Source organism: Jatropha curcas, chromosome 10, assembly GCF_041381405.1.
Source record: "Jatropha curcas cultivar XTBG-Jc1 chromosome 10, XTBG_Jcur_1.0, whole genome shotgun sequence".
NCBI lineage: Eukaryota > Viridiplantae > Streptophyta > Magnoliopsida > Malpighiales > Euphorbiaceae > Jatropha > Jatropha curcas.
The window spans coordinates 26,177,087-26,196,141 of record NC_143160.1 but is presented as its reverse complement, the minus strand read 5'-3'; the positions used below and the strand labels follow the sequence as shown (position 1 = coordinate 26,196,141).

General features: G+C 35.3%; 1 protein-coding gene across 1 annotated transcript; it reads right to left on the bottom strand.

Moving 5' to 3' along the window:
* Positions 1 to 392: 392 nt before the first annotated feature.
* LOC149493352 (metallo-beta-lactamase family protein) lies at positions 393 to 4,956 on the bottom strand. Its single transcript, XM_089726796.1, has 9 exons — positions 4,540 to 4,956; positions 3,575 to 3,655; positions 2,753 to 2,860; positions 2,425 to 2,516; positions 2,197 to 2,271; positions 2,046 to 2,115; positions 1,428 to 1,529; positions 804 to 912; positions 393 to 521 (listed from the first exon to the last, which is right to left on the bottom strand). The coding sequence occupies exons 1-9, from the start codon at positions 4,732 to 4,734 to the stop codon at positions 415 to 417; spliced, it is 939 nt and encodes a 312-aa protein (XP_089582922.1). The 5' UTR covers positions 4,735 to 4,956; the 3' UTR covers positions 393 to 414.
* Positions 4,957 to 19,055: the final 14,099 nt, after the last annotated feature.

Below are 19,055 nucleotides of genomic sequence, written 5' to 3'. Positions count from 1 at the left end.
CACATGCGTAACAAGATCTTATTCACGTGTCTGCTTTCATACTTTAATATCTTGTAACTATGTCTATATGCACTAAAGAAATCAATGAGAACTAAGCCTATTGAAGGTACATTTTCAGAACCAGTTTCTTAGTGCATGTACTGTTTGTTGAGAGCTCTCTGCCCTACCATTTCTCAACATTTTTGAAACCTGTTTAATATAATTAAAAAAAAAAAAAAATCAAGTATAGACATTCTAAAGTTCACAAGGTATTATGGCTCTAGGTCTAACCTTCCAGTTTACCATTGAACTTAAGAAAAATGTAACTGGTGATTTTTTTTTTTTAAAAGGTCAATAAGCTTGATTAAGTTCATAATACTCAAAAAAATTGCATTAAGGATAAAAAGGTTATATGGAAAAGAGAATAATGATGGACTATAAATGTGAAATTATTGTCAAAAAAGAAAATGGTGACTGACCAGGTATCATCCATGTGAAGTCCAATTCTAGCAGCTTGCGGACACTATCCAGCTGCATTGGAACTGCCAAAATCATTATATGAGTCCAGATTTGACCAAGATTAATATTAATGAAATCTTACTTATAAAAGATTTGATCATATATTTCTAATATAATGATCATCACGTCCTAGGATGCGGTATGGTCATGAATGGAAAAATTTGTCCTACTCGCATTAACTTTCTTCAAAGGAGTATTACTTTCCAAAACACTAGTTTTGTACAAAATAGATGTATTCAATTTAATAATGTGCCTAATGCAAAAGTTACATGTAAGTTCTGATTTAGGAAATCAATCACTTTTACCAGAACATTGATTGTATCTCTCAAAAATGCTCAGCCCTGATTCTGTCATTGCCAGATGGTCCCCTGTGAATAAAATCTTGAGTGGCTTGTAAAATAAACATACTGATCCCTGCATCAATTTGTATAATGGATGTAATACAGCAATGAGACAATTTCATCATAGGTAATGTCAAATAAGACGTAAATGATGACAAATTAACAATCACACACAGTTAATCTGCTAATGTCCTATCATATGAGTAATGTCAATCACACCACTGTAAATTTATTTTTCCATACAAGTTAGAAAAACCAAATATTTCAAAAACAATGGATTTTGCTAATTTTGTTACAAATTCATTCAGCACATACCAGATGACCAAATACAAAAAATATAGTCAATTATAGAAGAATAACATTTGCCTTTTATTTTCCATTTCTTTCTATATTATTCTTATTTTCACATCAAAAGAATTAGTTAGATTCAAGAGAGAAACAATGCCTTTTCAAATCCCTTCATTTTATTTCCTTCCAATCATAAAAGGATGAAGCCTCTTCCCCCCTTGTTCCTACTTATCCAATACCAAAAAGGAATGTCATAGTAAAAAAAAAAAAAATCCATATGCAATGGATCTAGCAACTCACTTCTGTGTGGCCAGGAGTGTGTACAAGCTCAATGTCATCACCAAGGCTCCATGGACCCTTCCCCTCTAGCTTTATTTCAACATCAGCTGTGGAGATTCCAACCTGGCAAGATTAACTACCATACACTTTAAAGTTCTGTTTATGAAGAAAATTAGTACAAATTATGCTTTATGTCTATATTTTCAGCTATCATTTAGTCAATGATAAACCAGACTGATTATAATCCATTCTTCTGATTCATCTCTTGTTGGCGGTGAAAAGAAAAGACATTTAATTCCTTTCTACATTTTACTGTTCCTGGTTGTCATTACAGAAGCTAGTTCCAGAAATAAATAAATAAAAACAACAATGTCTTTTAAGAAATCGCAATACTAGGAGTGAGAGGGGAAGCACTTCATAGGCTATCAAGGCATATGGTGATGATAGTATTTGCAAATTATCTTTTGCCTTTTTATTTGATAAGAGAAAAAAAATTATTAAGAAAAAAAGTTTAAAAAATTATAACATGGAGGAGGATAGCATATCCTATTCAAAAAAAGGTCAACACAGAGCAAGCAGCAAACAGAAAGACAAGAATAACAAGAATTTTATGAAAAGGAGTGAGGTAAGCAAAGGTACATCTCCTGTGTGCAGAATTCTTGTAAGACTGAACCGCTTTGACCACTTCGCATGATCTGCAACATCATCCCTAATCAACAAAATATAATTAAATATAAGTTGTAACATTACATGGATGGAAAAGAATGCAATTAGCTCACACCATATTTACTTGTGGGTAAGAAACAGGTAACGAGCTCCACCCAGCATCTCAATGTTACGTGCTAGTTTCTCTGTGTATCTTGGACTGCACAACAATAAGGACTATGTGACATAAGAATAGCATAAAACCAAATATGAATGACTCAGATTCCAAATTATGAGTACTCCAGTTAGTATGAAAAATTTAAAAAGAAAAAGACAACTTTTAGGAGGTCAACCATGAGTGATATGGTTTTACCTATCTATCATTATATTTCCTTCGGGATGAACAATCAAGGAGGAGGATGCTCCAAATGATTTATCAGAGTGATAACCACAGTGATATACACCCTATAAGCATTCCGGCAGCAATTAAACCATTGAAATTAAAAAGGGAAGAACAATAAGAGATATTTTTCTAGATATTGAACATTCATGACAAGCAAGCAATATCCAGGCAAGAAATGCATGCTTCTAGTTACAAGAAGCGAAAAATGTCTACAACAAGACGTATCAAAGAATGCTTCATATTTTGCTGCTTTTCAATTGAGCAGCTGTGTATGTAAAGAAATGAAAATAAGTGCTACCGGTATTTTCTGCTCATCTATTGGCATTGGAAATGTCTTCTGTGCTTGAAGAACATCAGGAGCAGGTTTCTCTGTGCGGATTGAATTTGTTGGACAAGAAAGTAAGGCCTGCAAGCATGCACGAACATTTAAAGGCAAACAGTTTAGGTAAGGCTGCTAAGCTAAATGTATTAACCCCAAGAACACGAAAGATCAAAAAGAAGTGAACAATTCCTTCCATCAGAATACAGTGAGGCAAAATCCATTTTAAGTGAAAATTAATAGAGAAATAAATAATAATTAAAAAAAAAAAAAGAAAAAAACTCAGCAAGGTACATAAAACCTTAGGTAAGAGAAGTACTACAACTATAGAAAATGAATGGGAACTTCTTTTAAGTATATTTAAAGTTTGAGAAGAATATTTAATCCCATTGAAGCATTTTTTCCCCACACGGAAATAATAATTATGCCTACTTCTACTTATGTTCATATGCTAGTACATATTCAAAAATCAAAAAAGTCTTTTCCACATGTATCGCTGGAGACGCAGAAGTGCATTCCACACATTTAACAGTATGAAACCATTTCCATTTTGTGTCTGTAACACCTACTAAAACAATAGATATTATTGCTTTTTTTTTTCCTTTGAGAGGACATTCATTCAATTCAGATATCATCATAAAAATTTCCATGTGAACTACCAAGATCATATTGCTGAGATTACTTCTTTGTTTTTTTTTTTTTCAACATATTTGCTACAGACATATTTTTCTGCACAATAATAAGCACATCAAAGCTGTTGCCTAATATTGGAACAACTGATGAGAGAAATTGCAAGGGAACCTGAAGAGCCACTAGCCGTTCCTCATTAGTACTTGGCTGTTTGAAAACTGCAGACTTCGCATCAATCCGGGTGAAGATTTGCTGCAAAATATAAATAAGTAAACATGCAGTTATCAGAAGCTCCTTTTTTTAGATTTATCATACACTCGGATGGATGAAACACAAGAGAATAGATACATGGATCATAAAATAAGTTAAAAAAACTATGAGCCAAAAAGAAAAATGAAAAAAGAAAAAGAAACTTAATAAATGACTAGTAATACCCGTTAATCAAGTACTCGTGTCCAATTCAATCACAGGACATTGACATATGGGGTAATTTGTTTTTTAGCGAGTCACTCGAGGAGATCCTAAGTCAGTTACAGTAGCTACTAGCAAGAAACAGTGGCCATACAAGCAAGAAGTGACGTATTGAATTGAATAATTTGTCAATAAGAAATTGATAGTGGAAATCACCATGAACATGCACAGAGATTAGAAAACAAAAGGAAGAAAAACAAATTAAGAAAATAATTTTTTAGTGGATTCATCAATTTTGCCTACATACACAGACAATCGATTGTTATTTAGAAGGTGAACATTACATATCTATTTATAGACGGTAAAAGAGCTATCAAAAACCTAATACAACTGCTAGCTCTCACAGGATAAGTTCTTCTCCAACATATGAATCACAACTCAACAGAAATATAGTTCTTCTCTGTTCTCTCTCCCAATATCCTCAGATTCTCTCGTCGGCGGCCAAACAAGTTACCAGTTAATTTTTTAAGTTGAAAACCTAAAATTCAGCCCCAACCCACAAAAAATATTCATTCTTTACCAAAAATCCAACTGTACTTAAATGAATATAGAAGTTGTATTAAATAATCCACACGATTCAATTTGTTGATTGTTCATTGATTAACATATAATTGGCAATGGCAACATGAGCATGGACATGGACGATAAAGAGAGAGAGAGATTACAGGAGCCATCCAACGGCAAGTATCGCAGTCTATGCAGGTGTGATCAACAAAGAAGTCTCCCTCTACATTTTGGGGTCGCCTGAATCTAGCCTGTTTTGGTTGCTCTTTGATTCCAGCTTTCAAAACTGGGTTTGATTTGGATGATAGCCATCCTCCATATCCATAACTTGCTGTGGTTATCAAAGCCAGGGCCATCTCATTCGTCAGATTTTTTTTTTCTTTTCTTTTAATCGTTCAAAGAAAATACAATTTCAAGCGTCTCCAAAGATGACGGCGAAAATGACTGTTGAAAAATCCAATACAGGAATTGTTAAAATTGCATTAGAATTCTAAGATTCACGCTTCTTGTCTTTTGGTGGCTAAGAAACATGTTTTTCACTGCTCTTTTGGTGTGGTGGCTTCAATGTTGGTTTACAGTGCTAGCTTTTGGTGGCTTTAATGTTGCTTCACACTACCGGCCTTTTGGTGGCTAAGAAAATTCAATATTAATCGGCAATATTGGTGAGCTAACTTGGACTAGGATGACACATCTTCAACAATGGAATGACTAGGATGGCACATCTTCAACAATGGAAGGAAGACTAGAAATTTGTTCAAATGATGATACACCTCTATATAGGGCAACCTTGCTTGGAGCAAATTCATATCATCCAACCAAGTGAAATTCATCCAAAAGAGAAATTCTCCAAAAGCATTTCTCTAAACTATCCACTCTCTTCATATACCACCTTTTCATTTATATACACACTCTTACCATATTCATTGAGTGTAGTGAGGTGTTATCTTGAGTGTATTTTGTGTGGGTGTAAAATCACTTGAATCTCCATATTTTTCATAGTGTATTTACTTCTCTCTCGCCCCGTGGTTTTTTCCCTCTATATTGGAGGGTTTCCACGTAAATTTTGTGTCTCTTCCATTTATTATTTTACTTCTCATTTTATCATCAATTACCGAAACTAAATATTTATCCATTACCACGCTAAATTCCGCAACAAACTGGTATCAGAGCGTTGTAATATTTATTTGGGTTTCACAACATGGCTTCTGTCATGAAATTTGATGTTGAGAAGTTTGATGGAAAAATCAGTTTTGGCATTTGGCGAGTTCAGATGATGGCCGTTCTCACCCAGCATCGGTTGAAAAAGGCTCTTGCAGGAAAGACGAAAAAACCGAACACCATGTCGGATGAAGATTGGGAAGAGTTGGATGAAAAGGCCTTGTCAGCAATCCAACTTTGTTTATCCAAAGAAGTTCTGCGAGAGGTTATCAAGGAGGATACAGCTGCAGGTTTGTGGCTTAAGTTGGAGTCATTGTATATGACGAAGAGTCTTGCCAACAAGATTCGTCTCAAGGAGCGCCTCTATACCATTAAGATGGTCGAAGGTACACCCATTCAAACTCACCTTGATGAGTTTAATTCCATCATAGTTGATTTGGAAAATTTGGATGTTGAAATTAATGATGAAGATAAAGTTGTTTTGTTAGTTTGCTCACTCCCTCGATCTTACCGTAACTTTAAAGATATTATGTTATACGGTGGTAATGAGACCCTAACCTTTGATGATGTCAAACAAAATCTCTTGTCAAAAGAAAAATATGACTATGAGAATAATTCAAAGGATGAAGCTGAAGGGTTAATATTTAGGGGGAGAACTATGGATCATGGTAGTAGCAGTAGAAGTAAATCCAGATCAAAGTCTAGAGGCCGAGATAATAAGAAATTTTGTCGTTATTGCAAGAAAAAGGGACATGCAATTTCAGAATGCTTTAAGTTGAAAAATAAGCAGCAAAAGGGCGAAAATAATAATCAGAAGAATTCAGAAAATTCAGCTGAAGCAAGTGTTGCTCAAAAAGAGTCTGAAGGTGAAGTTTTGTCTGTTATTGATTTTGGAACTAGATCTAAAATGGAGTGGATTCTAGATTCTACTTGTTCCTATCACATGTGTCCCAATAAAGATTGGTTTACCACTTATGAATCTGTTGATTGTGGTATTGTCTTAATGGGGAAAAATGCTCAGTGTAAAGTTATTGGAAAAGGAACAATTAGAATTAAAATGCATGATGGCATGATTAGAACTTTAACCGGTGTTAGACATGTTCCCGACTTGAAACGAAACCTTATCTCTCTTGGCACCTTGGAGTCCCTTGGGTGTAAATATGCAGCTGAAGGTGGAGTTCTAAAGGTCTCTAAAGGTGCTCTTATTTTAATGAAAGCTAACAGATCTGGAAGCTTGTACGTGTTGCAGGGATCTACTGTTACAAGTTTTGCGGCTGTATCATTATCTATGTCAGATTTAGACGTCACAAAATTATGGCATATGCGACTTGGCCATATGAGTGAAAAAGGAATGACCATCCTGAGCAAGAGAGGTCTTTTGTGTGGTCAGAATACCAGTAGGTTGGAGTTCTGTGAACATTGCATTCTCGGTAAGCAGAAAAGATTAACTTTCGGTACCGGAATTAATAGAACCAAAGGTACTCTTGACTATATTCATTCAGATCTTTGGGGACCCTCACGTGTTCCTTCAAAAGGAGGGCATCATTACATGCTAACCATTATTGATGATTTTTCTCGTAAAGTCTGGGTTTATTTTTTAAAGCACAAAGATGAAGTTTTTTCCGCTTTTAAGAAATGGAAGATTTTGATGGAAAACCAGACAGGGAAGAAAGTCAAGCGACTCAGGACGGATAATGGTCTAGAATTTTGTGGAGGTGATTTCAATGCGTTCTGTGAAAATGAAGGAATTGTGAGACACCGCACGGTTGCCGGTACGCCTCAACAAAATGGAGTTGCAGAACGGATGAACAAGACATTAATGGAGAGAGTTTGTTGCATGCTCTCTAATGTTGCCTTGCCTAAAGAAATTTGGGCCGAAGCTGCATCTACCGCATGTTATTTGGTGAATCGTTCCTGTAACATCCCTTCCCGGTCCACCCGTTAACCCGAATGAACCGAGCTGAGACGCTACAATCTGGTTGAACTTATATCCTATCATGCTGATATCATCCTGTATTCTAAATATGAATATAAAACACTCCCAATTAAAACTTCAAACTTTCAATATCTCCAACTAATCATCATAACACAACAACACTTTATATATATAGTCATAACTGTATAAATCCAGCAATTAATTGCATTCATGATCTATATCAAGTCTTCATGACCTAATCATACCAACTATAGTAAAATATTTCAATCATTTCCTCCAAATACTTACACCACAATAATTACATGCTTCAATTATATTTCCAATCACATAAGCTCTAACAAATGTAATAATTATACATGCCATAAATCTTAATACATGCCATAATTCTTAATATTACAACTCTCAATCTACTATGACCAAGTTAGTCACTTCTGCTTTGAACGTACTCCTCAAGTCTTCAAGTACCAACCACGATCTTCGACCTACGCGTGATAAAAATCGACGCGCTGAGTATAAAACTCAGTGGTGCTCATAATTCACACACTAAACAAAGTGCGATGGCAACTAACTTAAAATACAAATTTCATAAAGCATTGATACTCATAGAATCAGTAAATTTCAACATAAATGTCTCTTTATAACAACGAATAAACTTCTAATTCATAAACATCAATAATTTAGTTCTAATTATCTCATAACTCCTTTACATGAACCTTAAATCACACCTTATGATACTATCATGATCTTACCTGCTGTTCATTGTGTTGTATAAATGAAATCAATAAACATGTAAGATTACATAACAGTATATGTTCATTGTCTTACTTGCTATTCATTATGCTGTATGACTTATGCACTTTTAGTCACATCATATAAGTTATGATTAATAACATCTCATGACTGTATGGCTCCTTAAGAATTAAATAAATAAACTTGTAAGCATATATAACATGATACTTTCATAATCTTACCTGATGTTCTTTATGCTGTATGAACTCTGCAACTTTGATTAAACTCAGTGAATATCACAATGAATGAAGAAACATATAAGCACATACATATGTAGAAATAAACATTTACTCACATATGGAATGTAAGCACACATATCATGATACTTTCATTTTCCCTTAATGATCTTTCTTGCTGTTTAGTATACTGTATGATTATGCAATTTGTAGTCGATATAACTGTATAGCTCCATAAGGTTATAGTGAAACCGAAGTGATAAGAAAAACTGTATGAAACTGGATGAAACTGTATGCTTGGCTGCTATGGCCTGTATAATCATATCCACTCAACGGCCTGTAGCCGGAGTACCAAACTGTATGGGGCGCAGATCTGCTATTCTATGTCGCGACATAGCCTTATCTACATGGTTTCTACCTAACCTCAATGGAGCATATTAATGGAATGACAATAGATAAAACAAAAGCAAAGTAACTGTGTCATAATTTGCATGCTTGTGTCATGTTATTTTCACACCATTTGCATGCTTGCATTTTGTGTTTATACATGTGTTCATGTTGTCTTTTTGTTTTAAAATGGTTGAAGACATACAAGTTGAGAAAGGAATACAATTGCATAGAATTCATAACTTCATACACCATTTCACATCATTTCACAATTGCATAGAATACAATTACAAGTTGTGTTTACCTCATTTCACATCATTTGCATGCTTGCATGTTGTTTTGATACATGATTTAATGTTGTATTTTTGTTGTAAAATGATTGGAGGCATACAAAGTGAGCAAAGGAATCCAATTGCATAGAAAAAGAAGTCCAAAAGTGCATGAAAACACAAGTCGCGAGCGCGCCTTGCAAGGTCGCGAGCGCGTAAAGCACCAAATGAGAGACAGTGAGTTATCGGGCACAAGTCGCAAGCGCGCACTTGAAAGTCGCGAGTGCGTAGAGTGCAAAATGAGAGACAGTGAGTTCCCAGGCCAAATTCGCAAGCGCGCGATGAAGGTCGCGAGTGCTTACAGGCCAAGGGCCAAGTCGCGAGCGCGCACTTGAAAGTCGCGAGCGCGAGAAGTGCCAAATGAGAGGCAGAGAGTTTCAGGTGAAAGTCGCGAGCGCGCAAATGAAAGTCGCGAGCGCGTACAGTGCAAAATGAGAGTCAGTGAGTTTCAGGCACAAGTCGCGAGCTCTTCATGCAATTCACGCGCGCGCGCGTCGCATTTTCCAGCCTGCACTGTCTGTACTCTTTTGATCATATCTCTCAATATACAACTCCGATTTGAATGATTCAAAAACTCATGTAAAGCTAACACATAGAGGAACAAATAACTCTTCTATGACACTTCCTAATTCCATCATTAAATGGGGTCAAAATCAAGATGAAGTTACTGGTAAAATTTCCAGTACCAGTAACTCCCCTGTTTCAGCATAAACTCACTATTTACTTCATTTATTCAATACCTCCCCTGTTTTCTCACCATTACCAGTTCTCCCACTCAACATGAAGCAATATTGTCTCATTAGCAACACACCACACAATTTCTCATGCAAAGAAAATGGTAAATGAAAAGAGATATCACACCTTCACTTAACAAGCTTGGAATCTTCTTCTTAGCTTCCTTTTTCTTCTACCTTTGAGCTCACCTCTCCTATACATGAGAATTCTTATGAATCATCTAAAAATATCACCAATTGATTCAAGTATGAAATTCAAGAAGGTTTACTTACTTGGATAGAATAGAAGTTGAATTAATGTTTGAATCCCATTAACATCTTCACTACCATTAAAAGTGATGGAGAAAGGAAAGTGGAAGAGGAAAGTAGAGGAAGAAGATGAAGATAAGGATGAAGAAATGAAAATGAAATGGAACTCACGGGTAGTCTCTAGAATATCATGGATTTTTATGTGAAAATTACCAAATGGTACCTCAAGTGTCAAAATGGTACAACTTCCTACCTCAACTTTATATTTTAGTGCAAGCAAGTCCTAATCCTTATACTTTGATCTTTTTGTTTCCTTCAAGTAAGTCCACTTCTTCTCCTTATTTCATTCTAGCCCACACTAGACTCTAATGGCTCGAACCGGGTTTTGGATCAGCCCGACTCGACTCTAAGCAACGACTCGATTCAATAGAAAAATAGGACGTTACAGTTCTACCCCCCTTAAAAAAAATTTCGTCCTCGAAATTCACTTACATTAAACACTGACAACTCTCATAATAGTTTCCAACTCAATTTGATTCTTCGTTTATCGGCTAACATTTACTAGCCTTATGTTCTCCACTTGATTCTCCCAAATGAACATACATACTAGCTAATATATCCAGTCTACATCAACACTCAATCCAAAGACCTATATATCGCCCATACCAACATATCAGCATATCATAGACATATCATATCATATACATATCATATCATCATCTCATATACATATCAAGGCATTTCATTGCAATAGCCTATTCAAAGATTTGCATACAATAAATTCTCATAAAGCATGATGAGATTATAGAAACATATCCTGAGATCATATAATTTGTGTTCATAACTGTATGAATAACTTTATGTTGTCATGGTACTTAATTTTATCATGGTACTTCTTCTCATCCACTGTCATGCATATATACATATAGTCATACATGCATACTTGCAAGTTCCACTCAAGAAGAAAACAAAATGAAACCAAAGTTCCAAATGTCAATACATGAAAGTAATTATACACAATCACAAAGTTATGCAAATCATACAATGTGCCATATAGATTATCTCAACTTGACCATTTATCCATAATGATTTGGTAGTTGCATCCAATTAGCAATTCCACCTTTCTCTTTTTTTTTTTTTTTTTTTGACTCATAAATAGCTCACATAAATCCATAAATCATCTGTGACTTATAAATACTTCTATTAATGATTAACCAATCATTTCTGTCTGAAGAATGATCACTTATAAAATCTTGAGCATTTTGGCTCAGAATTTATTCTCATGTGCATATAGTGAGATCAACACGAACCACAATTTGTACATATTCATGAACTCTCAAAGGATAGTAAGTCCGATATTGTATATATTCTGATGCATCTTTACTTCTATTTCCATAAAATCTTAATAACCATGATTCCTAATTTGTCACAAAACTCTGACTGATTATCATCTCATTTAAATCATCCTAATTCATACTCCTTTACCTTAGTAATTGATGCTTTTCTAAATCTTAATTCAATACCATGACTAGATCCATTCTTACTTACCTAATTTCTTGGTATAACATCAATTCAATGGTTGGACAACTATCTCTCCATGTCCAAGGTCATTCATCATTTCACTTCATCATCATGGTCCAATATTTATATAACATAATTATCTTCATTTGGTGTTTAGGAGTCATTTACTTCTCTTTTTTTTTTTTTTTTTCGAATCATAGAATCTCTCAATAAACTTACAAAACATCTAGAATTCACCAATACTGTAAACCTCAAAAACTAAATCTTGTTGAATATAATTCATACTTATACTATTAACCCTCAAGGTGCTACAATTCATACAGCTTCACTACTAGGCTCATCAAGAGTTAAATAATTGACTTCATCCTAAGAATCACCATACTTTTCTTATAACCATAGTACTTTATATGATTCCTGATAGTCATACATTTGCAAAATAGCTGATGAACACCACAATATACTTGACTCCACCAAATAGTAAGTATTTCTCATAAATAGAAATCACTTCTCATAAATGGCTTGAAATAATGACATTAGTTCTTATGAAAAATACTCATCACCCATTCTTAGAGCAAATCACATCAAATCATTCATCATTAAGATCATTTATGTAACTACACCAATGAATATATGTATATGTATATTCTATCCAGCAAAATGCTTATCTCAATAGTCATAATAGATTCCATTAACCACAATCATGTAAACATCAATACTCTTCGTAAATAGATTCTAATGTCCTTAAATCCGAATCAGTTTGTTTTCTTATTAGATAATACTAGCAACTCATCCTCAACATACTCCTTCCATAGGCACATGTACACACATTCATGCATTTTATGCATACATTTCACAGTCACATCATGCATACCTTAACATAGCTTTTTGCGTACACAACCATACAAGGTTACACTACATCTTACATATGTATGTACATATATGTTATTTTCTTGTTTAAGTCATAAACCAATGTACTTCATAACTCAGTTATGAATTTATACAAGTGACTTCATTGTCATTTATAAAACAATCCTTCCATGTATCAAAACTTTAGAAAACCACACTTGAAAATTTACAATACATTTATATATTTTTTTTTTCCAAGTGCTCAGAGAAAAGAAGAATTCTCATAGAAAAATCAGTTGTTCATAAGCAACATAAACTATGCTTCTTTTGGATTCAAAATGAACAAACCTTGTTACAAGTCACTCATGCTATCACTATCATGGATAAAAACAATCAGATGCAAAATACATCTCATAATACTTATAACAGGTAGAACTCATATCAACTCACGAAAGTACACAAATCCTTAATACCTGAATAATATTTCATCTCCAATAACCACTACATCGAATTCCCTATTCATTATTCTCTAAACATATCCTCCATGAATAATGATCTAAAAGGATATGACCTGTAATCATCAATAGAAACCTCAATATATACTCCGCTTACCACGACATCATTCTCCAATGGCTGGTTGTTTCTAAGCAAACCAATATGGCATGTCTTTAACTTCAATTACTCCTATTCTCACTGCAAAATATATAACTTCCTACATAGATACACATATAGTCTGAGAACCGCCTAAACCTAGGCTCTGATACCAAAAATTGTAACATCCCTTCCCGGTCCACCCGTTAACCCGAATGAACCGAGCCGAGACGCTACAATCTGGTTGAACTTATATCCTGTCATGCTGATATCATCCTGTATTCTAAATATGAATATAAAACACTCCTAATTAAAACTTCAAACTTTCAATATCTCCAACTAATCATCATAACACAACAACACTTTATATATATAGTCATAACTGTATAAATCCAGCAATTAATTGCATTCATGATCTATATCAAGTCTTCATGACCTAATCATACCAACTATAGTAAAATATTTCAATCATTTCCTCCAAATACTTACACCACAATAATTACATGCTTCAATTATATTTCCAATCACATAAGCTCTAACAAATGTAATAATTATAAATGCCATAAATCTTAATATATGCCATAATTCTTAATATTACAACTCTCAATCTACTATGACCAAGTTAGTCACTTCTGCTTTGAACGTACTCCTCAAGTCTTCAAGTACCAACCACGATCTTCGACCTACGCGTGATAAAAATCGACGCGCTGAGTATAAAACTCAGTGGTGCTCATAATTCACACACTAAACAAAGTGCGATGGCAACTAACTTAAAATACAAATTTCATAAAGCATTGATACTCATAGAATCAGTAAATTTCAACATAAATGTCTCTTTATAACAATGAATAAACTTCTAATTCATAAACATCAATAATTTAGTTCTAATTATCTCATAACTCCTTTACATGAACCTTAAATCACACCTTATGATACTATCATGATCTTACCTGCTGTTCATTGTGTTGTATGAATGAAATCAATAAACATATGAGATTACATAACAATATATGTTCATTGTCTTACTTGCTATTCATTATGCTGTATGACTTATGCACTTTTAGTCACATCATATAAGTTATGATTAATAACATCTCATGACTGTATGGCTCCTTAAGAATTAAATAAATAAACTTGTAAGCATATATAACATGATACTTTCATAATCTTACCTGATGTTCTTTATGCTGTATGAACTCTGCAACTTTGATTAAACTCAGTGAATATCACAATGAATGAAGAAACATATAAGCACATACATATGTAGAAATAAACATTTACTCACATATGGAATGTAAGCACACATCATGATACTTTCATTTTCCCTTAATGATCTTTCTTGCTGTTTAGTATACTGTATGATTATGCAATTTGTAGTCGATATAACTGTATAGCTCCATAAGGTTATAGTGAAACCGAAGTGATAAGAAAAACTGTATGAAACTGGATGAAACTGTATGCTTGGCTGCTATGGCCTGTATAATCATATCCACTCAACGGCCTGTAGCCGGAGTACCAAACTGTATGGGGCGCAGATCTGCTATTCTATGTCGCGACATAGCCTTATCTACATGGTTTCTACCTAACCTCAATGGAGCATATTAATGGAATGACAATAGATAAAACAAAAGCAAAGTAACTGTGTCATAATTTGCATGCTTGTGTCATGTTATTTTCACACCATTTGCATGCTTGCATTTTGTGTTTATACATGTGTTCATGTTGTCTTTTTGTTTTAAAATGGTTGAAGACATACAAGTTGAGAAAGGAATACAATTGCATAGAATTCATAACTTCATACACCATTTCACATCATTTCACAATTGCATAGAATACAATTACAAGTTGTGTTTACCTCATTTCACATCATTTGCATGCTTGCATGTTGTTTTGATACATGATTTAATGTTGTATTTTTGTTGTAAAATGATTGGAGGCATACAAAGTGAGCAAAGGAATCCAATTGCATAGAAAAAGAAGTCCAAAAGTGCATGAAAACACAAGTCGCGAGCGCGCCTTGCAAGGTCGCGAGCGCGTAAAGCACCAAATGAGAGACAGTGAGTTATCGGGCACAAGTCGCGAGCGCGCACTTGAAAGTCGCGAGTGCGTAGAGTGCAAAATGAGAGACAGTGAGTTCCCAGGCCAAATTCGCAAGCGCGCGATGAAGGTCGCGAGTGCTTACAGGCCAAGGGCCAAGTCGCGAGCGCGCACTTGAAAGTCGCGAGCGCGAGAAGTGCCAAATGAGAGGCAGAGAGTTTCAGGTGAAAGTCGCGAGCGCGCAAATGAAAGTCGTGAGCGCGTACAGTGCAAAATGAGAGTCAGTGAGTTTCAGGCACAAGTCGCGAGCTCTTCATGCAATTCACGCGCGCGCGCGTCGCGTTTTCCAGCCTGCACTATCTGTACTCTTTTGATCATATCTCTCAATATACAACTCCGATTTGAATGATTCAAAAACTCATGTAAAGCTAACACATAGAGGAACAAATAACTCTTCTATGACACTTCCTAATTCCATCATTAAATGGGGTCAAAATCAAGATGAAGTTACTGGTAAAATTTCCAGTACCAGTAACTCCCCTGTTTCAGCATAAACTCACTATTTACTTCATTTATTCAATACCTCCCCTGTTTTCTCACCATTACCAGTTCTCCCACTCAACATGAAGCAATATTGTCTCATTAGCAACACACCACACAATTTCTCATGCAAAGAAAATGGTAAATGAAAAGAGATATCACACCTTCACTTAACAAGCTTGGAATCTTCTTCTTAGCTTCCTTTTTCTTCTACCTTTGAGCTCACCTCTCCTATACATGAGAATTCTTATGAATCATCTAAAAATATCACCAATTGATTCAAGTATGAAATTCAAGAAGGTTTACTTACTTGGATAGAATAGAAGTTGAATTAATGTTTGAATCCCATTAACATCTTCACTACCATTAAAAGTGATGGAGAAAGGAAAGTGGAAGAGGAAAGTAGAGGAAGAAGATGAAGATAAGGATGAAGAAATGAAAATGAAATGGAACTCACGGGTAGTCTCTAGAATATCATGGATTTTTATGTGAAAATTACCAAATGGTACCTCAAGTGTCAAAATGGTACAACTTCCTACCTCAACTTTATATTTTAGTGCAAGCAAGTCCTAATCCTTATACTTTGATCTTTTTGTTTCCTTCAAGTAAGTCCACTTCTTCTCCTTATTTCATTCTAGCCCACACTAGACTCTAATGGCTCGAACCGGGTTTTGGATCAGCCCGACTCGACTCTAAGCAACGACTCGATTCAATAGAAAAATGGGACGTTACAGTTCCCCACACACATCACTCGACTTCAAGATTCCAGAGGAAGTTTGGTCAGGTAATCCTGTTGATTATTCGAATTTGAAAATTTTTGGATGTCCTGCATATGCACATGTAAATCAGGGAAAATTAGAACCTAGAGCTTGAAAATGCATATTTATTGGTTATGCATCTGGTGTGAAAGGGTATCGCTTGTGGTGTCCTGAACTTAAGAAAGTAATTATCAGTAGGGACGTTACTTTCAATGAAAATGTGCTAATTCTCCCTGGAAAAGAAACTGTCGGTTCTTCTTCTTCTGACACAGGTGTTTCAAAGAAAACCGAAGAGAAGGTGGAGCTTGAGTTTGAAATACCAACTCCTAGCAAGGAGAATATTTCCTCATCTCCGATCACAAAGGAGGTTCCTGATTCCACTGAACCAGATCGTCGTGAATACTATTCTATTGCCAGAGATAGACCCAGGAGAGAAATCAAATGGCCTGAAAGATATAATGAAGGGAATTTGGTTGCTTATGCTCTTACAATTGCAGAGGATACAGTTGAAGGTGGAGAACCTCACACATACTCTGAAGCAATCTCATGTCCTAATTCTTTTGAGTGGCAAGTTGCGATGCAAGAAGAAATTGAATCTCTACACAAGAATGATACTTGGCAGTTGGTGAAATTGCCAAAAGGCCAAAGAGTTGTAGGCTGTAAATGGATTTATAAGAAGAAAGAAGGCAATCCCGGAGTTGAAGATGCAAGATATAAAGCATGTTTAGTTGCTAAAGGCTACACTCAAAAACATGGTGTAGATTTTAATGAAGTGTTTTCTCCTGTTGTTCGTCATACTTCTATACGTGTACTTCTTGCCCTTGTTGCCTTGTAGGATCTTGAATTAGAACATCTTGATGTTAAGACTGCTTTCTTACATGGAGAGCTCGAGGAGCAGATTTATATGCAACAACAAGAAGGATTTGTTGTTCTTGGAAAAGAAGACTACGTTTGTCACTTGAAGAAGTCTCTTTATGGACTAAAACAGTCCCCGAGACAATGGTACAAAAGGTTTGATTCCTTTATGGTTGAACATGGGTATTGTCGTAGTCAGTATGATAATTGTGTTTATCACAAGAAGTTTTCAGATGGATCTTTTGTCTACTTATTGTTATATGTTGATGACATGCTAATTGCTGCTCCTGATAAGCCACTAATCAAAGAATTGAAAGATCAATTGAGCAGTGAATTTGAGATGAAAGATCTTGGTGCTGTAAAGAAAATTCTTGGTATGGAGATTCATAGAGACCGATCAGCTGGAAAATTGTATCTATCTCAAAGAAATTACATTGAGAAGGTTCTTGAGAGATTCAACATGAATAACTCAAAACCTGTGAGTACTCCTCTTGCAGCTCATTTTAAATTATCATCTAATTTTTGCCCTCAGTCTAATGAAGAGAAAGAGCAATTGTCACATGTGACCTATTCTAGTGCAGTTGGTAGTCTTATGTATGCTATGGTATGCACTAGACCTGATCTTGCGCAGACAGTTAGTGTTGTGAGCAGGTACATGAGTAATCCAGGTAAAGAACATTGACAAGCAGTTAAATGGATATTCCGCTACTTGAAAGGTTCTGTGGACACTGGATTGGTTTTTGATAGGAATAAGGTGACACCGAATATTGTTATTGGATATGTTGACTCTGATTATGCAGGTGGTCTTGATAAGAGAAGGTCTTTGTCAGGTTATGTATTTACTTTATGCAATTCTGCCATTAGCTGAAAAGCTAGCCTCCAGTCCATTGTGGCACTGTCAACTACGGAGACAGAATATATTGCAATCACTGAAGGAGTCAAAGAAGCAATCTAGTTAAGAGGTTTGGTTACTGATCTTGGTTTAACCCAAGATGTTGTTACTGTATTTTGTGATAGTCAAAGTGCTATTCATTTAACCAAAAATCAGATGTATCATGAAAGGACCAAGCACATTGATGTGAGGCAGTATTTTATTCGGGATGTTGTGGCAGATGGGAAGATCATCGTGAAGAAAATTGCTACAACTCATAATCCTGCGGATATGCTCACGAAACCAGTTCCAAATCTCAAGTTCAAGCATTGCTTGGACTTGATTGGTGTTCACCAATTCTAAAGGCCCTTTGGGGCATGACGAGAAAGGAATATGCACATCATTTTGTAAGGAGATCATCTTAGAATGTAAGTCAAGGTGGAGATTGTTAAAATTGCCTTAGAATTCTAAGATTCACACTTCTAGTCTTTTGGTGGCTAAGAAACATGTTTTTCATGGCTTATACTAGTCTTTTGGTGGCTTCAATGTTGGTTCACACTACTACTTTTTTGGTGGCTTCAATGTTGCTTCACACTACTAGTCCTTTGGTGGCTAAGAAAATTCAATGTTGGTTGGCAATGTTGGTGAGCTAACTTGGACTAGGATGGCACATCTTCAACAATGGAAGGAAGACTTGAAATTTGTTCACATGGTGATACACTTCTATATAAGGCAACCTTGCTTGGAGCAAATTCATATCATCCAACCAAGTGAAATTCATCCAAAAGAGAAATCCTCCAAGAGCATTTCTCTAAACTATCCACTCTCTTCATATACCACCTTTTCATTTATATACACACTCTTACCATATTCATTGAGTGTAGTGAGGTGTTATCTTGA

Coding starts and splice junctions, on each gene's coding strand:
- LOC149493352 (XM_089726796.1), bottom strand. CDS start 4,734: ATGGCCCTGGCTTTGATAACCACAGCAAGTTATGGATATGGAGGATGG. Junction 3,656..4,539: donor CTTGCCGTTGGATGGCTCCT/GTAATCTCTCTC, acceptor TATATTTTGCAG/CAAATCTTCACCCGGATTGA. Junction 2,116..2,196: donor TACCTGTTTCTTACCCACAA/GTAAATATGGTG, acceptor TTTGTTGATTAG/GGATGATGTTGCAGATCATG.